Here is an 8,680-nt window from a genome sequence, read left to right on the forward strand (position 1 = left end):
AAAACGGAGTTTAATTAATTATAAAAACAGATTTAATTTTTTTATACTATGAAATTTCTTCAAAATATCAAATTTTAAATTTCTTGAATAAAAAGCTTTAACATTATAGTGACTTTAAGCATAAGAGCAAGTACGTGCGACCCCAGTCGTGCAATTTATTTTTATCCAATTCGAAAATTATTAGACTCAAAAATGACTTAGGTATGTATTTAAGTATGGTAGAAGTACCTACAACTTATACAATTGCCTTAAATGCATTTATTATTATAATTCTATATTACAGAAATTATGTCAATAGTATATGAGTCGTGATATTCATTAAATAAAAAAAAAACATTACGTTGAATTTCAAATAAACCGCATTAAACGGTTTTGCCTTTTTAAAAAAATATTCCACAAAATAGATGTGTTATAGTTACTGCATTTTAATATTTGAATTAAAAAATTGTTGAATCATTGTTTTTGATTGAAAATATTACAAAGTATGTTTTATATTACTTTCAAATATAACGACTTTCATAAATGTTTATTTTGTATCTCTGTATGAGAAAAAAAGAAGTTCAATTTCAGGCGCATGCGCGAAAAGCTTTTAGTTTTATATGTTTGCCTTAGCGAAGTTCGGGGACATTTATTTTTATTTGTAGAGATCCTTTAAGTACAAGCAAAACATTGTAAAAAGCATTTAATTTTATAAGTTTGCCTAAGCGAACTAATTTTATTTCTAGAAGCCCTGTGAAAGTGAGTACATGCTAAATTTTTTAAACTGTCAGGCAAACTCATGAGAATAAGAAATATTTGGATAAGTGCCATTATGGTGACCATTTTTGGTTTTTTTATTCATTGTTATAAAGAAATAAATAAAAAAGTAAATCTTTTCATATCGGTAATTGGTTTAAAATAGTGATATTTAAAATGGTTTACTGACCAATTTGGAGTTCATATTCAAGTAAGTAGAGAAAAAAGGAAAACAAGATTTTAATCTTCTCCACTTATTTAATTATAAAATATTGATAGACATTTTAGATTTTTACCTTAGTTCAAAACAAAGTTAATTCTCTTATTTTTAAGAAAAAGCCCAAAAAAATTAAAAATTTTTTTTCTGCTTCGGAAAAATGCAAGTTGACGGCATCCGGGTGAAACCTCTACAGTCTAAAAAAAACCGAATTTTTCAGATATTTTTTTCTGCTCCAGAAAAATTGTTCTTGAGTAAAAAGTTATTCTCTTTCATCTTCTCAATAATGATATGGTTTGACAATCAGAATATAATATTATTAAGTCTTTATTAAATATTTTTTTACAAGATAAAAAAAAAAAAACAGAAAATACCTAACCAGAAATAATAACTTTGAAAAAAAAGCACAAATGGTCACCATATTCATCAGGAATTAAGTCGAAGCCCTTAGGAAGTTCTGGTTTCAACTAGTCCAAATTTGAAACTCTTTTATTATATACCTGAGTAGCTCGATGGGTAAGGTACCGGACTTTCAATCAGGATGTACGAGGTTCAAATCCAGCAAAATGCGTCAAGTAAGTAGAAGTTTTTTTCTTAATATAATTGTGTTTGGAAATTTAATTTCAGAAGTAAAACTTGTCTGGATGGAAAACAAAGAAGAAAATGAAAAAATAAAATGTAATAGGTACACAAAAAAAAAATGAAAAAAAAATATTTTTTTTTCTTTATTCTATTTGGTATATACCTCGTTTAGACTTTCACAATCCTTCCACAAGTCTGCTCAGAGCTTCTAAATAAAAATAAAAGCCTGCAACAATAATACACATTTTCAAATTTCAAATGTTGGTTGTTTCTATGAGGCATTAAAGACATGTTATGAGTCTCTCCAATCAACTTGCATATGACTCTTCCAAGGCCTATCAAGCTTCTCGGGTGGGCCAAAAGGGCTTCTCTATGGTCGTATACAAGCAATATTTCTAAAATCGAAACAGCTTCGTTAGACCCTTGTGGAAGTAAAATTGTTAGTTGGGAGTATACATAAAATAGGGCCAAAATGACTATCTTGAGGGACACCGATTTTAAAGTAGATATTAATTTGACTTTACTTTTCAACAAAATAGGAAATACCTGCTCAATTTTCGCCATTATATATTCTACTTCAGAATTTTGATCTTGATTCGCGGCAGGAACCCATGTTACCGATGAGCTTGAAGTAGTTGGTGGAGGAGCACTAGTAACATTCATGGGTTGATGTTGGTGTTGGAGTTGATGTTGATGTTGATGGTGAGATGGTTTTGACTTCATTGCAGCAGACAGCTCCAACTGCAACTCTTCACATCGTACCGTTTCCAGGGCAACCTACAAGAAATAAAAAATAATTGAATATGTTAAATTTATGGGGTACACCTTATTGTAAAATTGTAATGAGTAAATAAACGTTATTATGATAAAACAAATAAAGAGAAACCAGAATGTGCCGCAGAATGCTTATCTTAACAGCTATTATTACTTGTTATATTATTATGTACTAAAGAAATTACACTTACCTTCTTTTCCAATTCCCGAGCTTTTGACTGCAAATTCTCAATATACTCCTCATCACAATTTCCACTGACAGTAAAATTTCTAATTTGTGCCAGTGTTTCCTTAAAAGACGAAATTGTTAAGCATTTTCATAAATAAATCGAAAATAAAATAGGTACTTTATGCGCCCTTTCGATATCTGCATGTTTGGCCTCTGCTTCACGTAACTGATGTTCTATCGAGTCTAGCATTTCCGAACTTCTTGTATGACCGCGGTCTTTCTTCAACATTACCTTTAAAAATAAGATAGGTATGTCAAAAAAATGTTTAGCCTTAAAAAAAATCAATACATTTTTTTTCGACGCACGAATTCAAAACGATTTAACTCATTTAGAATCTGGGGTCGAATTACGGCATACGTTCGTTATAGTATCGTTGCTATGTGTCCCTATCTTTTTCTACTAAATAAATAGAGACAGAAATAATCAAAACGTTAACGTATGATCGTAATTGTGTGCTGTAATTCGACCCCTGAACTAAACAATTCGACTTATTAGATTCCAAGGGATAATAAAATGCTAATATTAACGTGTTGTCAAAACCTTATTTTAATGTACTAAACGGAAGTATTAAGAACGATATTCTTAAAGCACAAATTGCAGAATTTACTGCCTCTTCGAAAAAAACACCCTTTCGCCCAAAATTATTTTATGAAAACTCTTTATTCTTGCATTATATCCCAAATGCCTTATATTCGAAAAAAAAAATATTTGTATATGTATATAATAACAAACAAAATTTTTTTACCAAGTTTTTAAAAAATTAACAAAATTAATGTCAGCTGCTATGATACCTTTCTTAAACATAACTCAACACCTCAAAAAACACCCTTTCACCAGAAATACTTTATGAACCCTTTGTCCCTGCTTTTTCTAAAACCTTCATCCCGAATTTCATCAGTGTATTATGTTTTTCACATGGATTTCAGAAAAATCTGTTTTTTTTTTTTTTTGTTGATAGAATAGAACCTAGAAAAACCATTTTAGTACCAATTGAAAGACCAGAGTTCCTTATACCTTTGGTTTGATACAAGGTATATATTTTTCCTACGTTCTAGTATTTTTTTGTATAGTATAGTTTTAGGATTTTTTTTAAAACATACATTTATATAATTAAGACTACGACTGATCTCTCGAAAAAATCAGCAATGACAGTTTTTTTTACACCAATGCAATCTCCAAATGCATTTTGTTTTCCATTAAAAATTAAAAAAAAATATGTATTGCAAATAAAAAATGCTTGCATTTAAACAAAATATTTATTGCAACTGAAAAAAAGTTTGCACTATGAAAAATATTTAGGAATTGCAAATAAAAAAAATTGCAAAAAAATGTTATTGCAACTGAAAAGTATTTGAATTGAAAATAAAATTTTTATTGCGAATACAAATATTTTGCATTAAAAAAAAAACTTATTGCAAATTAAAAAAATTTCTGCATTGAAAAAAAAAAAATTCAATGTAAAATGTGTCCATTAAATTTTTTTTTAATATTCGTGGAATTTCTTATAATTTTGGCTATTTGACCATACCTTATCTTCAATATTATAGTTGAAATTGCTAATGTTTGGTCAAATAGCCAAAATTGTAAGACATTCGACGAATACTAAAAAAAAAATATTTAATGCACACATTTTGCATTGAATTTTTTTTCAGTTGCAACATTGTTTTTTAATGCAAAATATTTTTAAATATTTTTTTTAATGCAAATCTCTTTCAGTTACAACAAAAAAATTTTTTTTTTTTCGGGAGCGTATCGGAATCCCGCTTTTTAAAATCCCGTTTTTCGAAAATCCCGAAGAAATAGTTTCAAAATCCCGTCTACTAATATACCGATTTTTTAAATCCCGTCTTCTGATATCCCGCATTTTAAAATCCCGTCAAATCCCGAAAATCCAGTTTTTTACAAAATACATACTTAATGCATAAATAAAAAAACTCATAAGAAATAGACAAAAAATTAGTAAAACTAATTTTTTGCGTCGTAATACTTTGTTTCCACATACGCTAAATCCGAGATTTAACTAAATAGATTTAGCTTAAATCTCGAGATTTATTCTAAATTTCGGTTTGAGGGTAGCTGCAAATCTTGGTTTAAGGGTAGGTGGACCCAAATCAACCATTTAGTGAAGTAGATTTAGAATAAATCTAGAGATTTATTCTAAATCTACTTAGCTAAATCTCGGATTTAGGTCAGGTGGAAACGTAGTATAAAGCACACAGAATATGTAGGTACCTACAACACATTATGAAAACGGTATTTCTTTTATAAAAAAAAAAACATAAAATAATTAAAACCTTAAATTGAGTTTACGGATAAAAAAGAAATTTTATTTAACAAAATATCAAAACTAATGAAATGCATCCAAACATAAGTTGACATATTATAATTAAGTGAAATTTCTTTTGATTGTGTAGTGTGTACTTAATTTAAGGTGCTGTAATCATTTTAAATTATTATAAATCTATCTATCTATCATGATTTGATTGTTCTTCTGAAACTTAAAAGTAAATATTAGTTTGTTAATTGATTTCTTTTTAATATTACATTGTTTACTTTTTCATATTTTTTTTTATATGTTATATTTTTTTGTTAAAGGTTATAATTAGCTAAATGCGTTTTGAAAAACCTCTCATTTTTAATTTGTTTTAATTTTTCACTATCCCGATTTTGCAATCAAAACGAGTTGTTTTATTTAAAAAAATCGCGCTATTTTTTAAAATAAAACAACTAGTTTTGATTGCAAATTGGGATAGTAAAAAACGGGATTATAAAAATCGGGATTATAAGAAACGGGATTATGAAAAGCGGGATTATGAAAAACGGTATTTTAAAAGCGGGATTTTGAAAAACGGGAATATGAAAAGCGGGATATCGAACCCAACCCTTTTTTTTTCAATGCAAATTTTTTTTTTTCAATTCCAATAAATATTTTTTTAATGCAAATTTTTTTCAGTTGCAATGAAGATTTTTTTAGAATTTCAAATGCATTTTTTGTTCAATTCATATTTTTACAACTCTGCGCTCATGTACCTCCTCTATAAAAAACTGTTTAGTTGAATTCAAATTGGTGTATTTTTCCTTATAAGTTCAACTTTTTAAAACTTTTAATTTTCTGAAAACTTTAATAACTGGACAATACGAATATTTTTCAGGGAGCTATTAATATAAACACCAAGAAATAAACTTAAAGTTGCATTTCATAAAAAAAAAATCATTTCTTTTGCTACCTACCTATATGTATGTACTTCCATTATTCACGAACAAGCCAATTCCTACTATTGATAGCATTAATGTCGAGAGAGTAGAAGACTATTTCAACAGTGTTTGGTTTTACTCGTTTTTAAAGATTGAAATTGTTCTGACAGTGTGAATAGCTCGTTATCCTGCGGAAGATTAAACCTTTGGGGTCTAAAAAAATTACTAAACTCTAATCATTTCGAGAGTGATTTTGCACGAATTCACTCAAAGTTGAGCATAACTTCAGGATTTTTAACTTTCAAATTTCAATTTTCAACCTTAGCATTGGTTAACTTGACGTTTTCTCAACGTCCGCCGTTTTGTGTACATATAACTTAAAAAAAAAAAACTTTTGCAAAATTCTAAAAAAAAAAAACAAATTATTCCTGAGTTTAAATTATTTTTAACACTAAAAGTTAGCCAACTTTAGTTTTTTTAATATAAATTTCTCATATTTGAAAAACTGCTTACTTGATTCTGCGATTTTTCATTTTTAGGAATTTACACGCGCACTTAAATTTTGTGCCGTCTACAAGTTAGCTTTTATTTTTTTCTTCGGAACTAAGGCACTTGAAATGTGACATTTTCCAGTAAGTGCTTGAATAAAACCCACTTTATTCCACTTATAAAATCCGCCCACTGATCTCCCGAAATAACATACAAAATTGAAAAGGTGGTTTAATTACTAACCACCTACACTAAAAGAGTTAAACAATGTTAGCTTTTCTTATAACTATAACTTCATTATTTTCAAAATCGTTTCAATTTTATCATAAAAGAAAAAAAATAATGAAGATAATGTAGGTACATACCTATGTACATTGTGCTGTGCATATAACCACTTCCTTCATTCTTTAACATTATCTACCTATATGAAACAAAATTGATAGTGAATCAAATCAATCGTCTTGATTTTAACACTATTTTCCTACGCAACCACTCAAACAGGTTGTCTAGAATATTATTAGAGCATTTACATAATATATCTATGTTTTTCTCTTGAAGCATATAAAATCAGAATAGAAAATTCAGTTGCACACCTATCAGTTAATGATAAATTGCTTTTCCTCTTGCAATCTTAAAGAATGTCCTGAAGGATGTTTATCGCAAAAATAAATTGAAATGTCATAAAGAAAATTTAAACCATTATGAATCAAGAGAATCATTTACCTACTTACATATATTTTTTTTTAAATGTACTGTATATGTACTCATCAACCCATATTTTTTTTTAATAAAAAAAAAAAAAAAATAACAGACAACATCTTGGATTACCTTATCACTATTGCCTGCACACATACATCAATCTTTTTTTATATAAAACTCAGATGTAGATATAATCAGAAAATTTTACGTCGGTCTCTTTTGAGGATTGTTCATCTGTGATATGGCGAATCGAATCCTATTATTATTTTAATATATGGGGCACTCATGTCTTTTAATATATACGTAAACTATTGAAAAATTTCAGTACCTTAATAAGTCGAATAAGAACGAGGACAAGGGCAAGTAGACTTCATTCTTAGTTTTTTTTTTTTTTTTTTTTTTTGTAATGTAGGTAGATAGATATGCATGTATGCATATGTTTCCTAATTTTAAACAATTTTAATGCAAACTAAGTTTAAAGTTCATCTGACATAGTTTTACTTACTCTAAAAATGCATACTCTTAAAGCACTGTTTTGTAATTAAAATGATTTCTCATTTAGTCCTGCTGTATTTCTTATGTTCCCAACACGAAAAACATGACTTGGAAAAAAAGGACCCGATTATTGTTATATATTGTTGATTTCTTTCTAATTTTCTTATAATCAATGATTGTTTAAAAAGATATTAACGTTTTCTTGTTTCGGTTAAAACTTAAAACTACTATTCTTTACTTTCATAACTACAAATTAAATGATATATTTATCTTCAGCTCTACGTGCAGGCACGAAAAAATATCTCGTCGTTATTTTTTAAAATCGATTTTTCATTTCAGATTGAACTTTCGGTATAGATACAATTCGTGGAGAAAAACGGAACACTATATTTTGTGATCTAATGTTAATCATAAATCAAGAAAGTATGTAGACTTTGTGATTTAAATGCGCATGTTTCTCTTGGAAATACACACAACAGAGATGTTAAATTTATATATTTTTTATTTAATTGGTAGTTTTTTTTTTTCCTTAAGCCTGCTGTGAAACGAAAAATTGCACATAAAATTTCACAAAAAAATCGTAAACGAAAAAATTCGTTCTGCTATTGATTCTGCAGTATCTACTCTGTTGTATCAGCGAAATTGAAAATTATACCAGCTTATTTGAAAAAGTCTCCACATATTTTTTGCATACAAATAATTCCCAGGGAAATTAAAGCCTAGTACATACTTTTGTAGCAAGTCGTGAATCCTTACAAATTTGTATTTTATGTTCACCCGTGAACGTTCCTGTGAGCCTTGGTGGAGAAAAGTGGAGAGTTTTTCTTCACGAGCGATAAAGAAGTTCACGTACAAAATGTACGGAAATGTCGTATTTTGTTCATTTTGTGCGTATTCATGAGATAATTAAATTTGAAGAGTGTACCAGCGATGAATATTAAATGTTCACAAGTTTCAATATGTTCATGTTCACTTCACTAGAAGTATGTACCCTACCTTCTACGTCTTAAGCTTACGATCCTTTTAAAAATTTAAACAATAAATATTCTGACAAATTTAAGAAAAACTATATAAGAAACGACATTTTTATTAAATAGCTTATTTGTATGATTTGAGCTTTAATAGTGATTGATGATAAAGAAAAAATAAAACACTTTTTCTTTTAGCGTGATTGTCACGAAAATTTAATAAGGCTAAAATTGGATGCAGTATGGACTTTGAAAGTTTAGGTAGTGTTATTTTTTTACCTTTGTGAACAGTTTTT

General features: G+C 28.2%; 1 protein-coding gene across 1 annotated transcript in view; it reads right to left on the minus strand.

Moving 5' to 3' along the window:
* Positions 1–7,785, minus strand: part of LOC129913549 (uncharacterized) — a 52,675-nt gene extending 44,890 nt beyond the window's left edge. Inside the window, exons 1-4 of the mRNA XM_055992284.1 lie at positions 7,427–7,785; positions 2,656–2,769; positions 2,500–2,598; positions 2,081–2,311 (exon numbers count right to left, since the gene is read on the minus strand). Coding sequence (XP_055848259.1) covers positions 2,081–2,311; positions 2,500–2,598; positions 2,656–2,766 — 441 coding nt within the window. The 5' untranslated portion in view covers positions 2,767–2,769; positions 7,427–7,785. The remainder of the gene's footprint in view (positions 1–2,080; positions 2,312–2,499; positions 2,599–2,655; positions 2,770–7,426) is intronic.
* Between the last annotated feature and the right edge of the window lie 895 nt (positions 7,786–8,680).

This window comes from Episyrphus balteatus, chromosome 3, assembly GCF_945859705.1.
Source record: "Episyrphus balteatus chromosome 3, idEpiBalt1.1, whole genome shotgun sequence".
NCBI classification, from domain to species: domain Eukaryota; kingdom Metazoa; phylum Arthropoda; class Insecta; order Diptera; family Syrphidae; genus Episyrphus; species Episyrphus balteatus.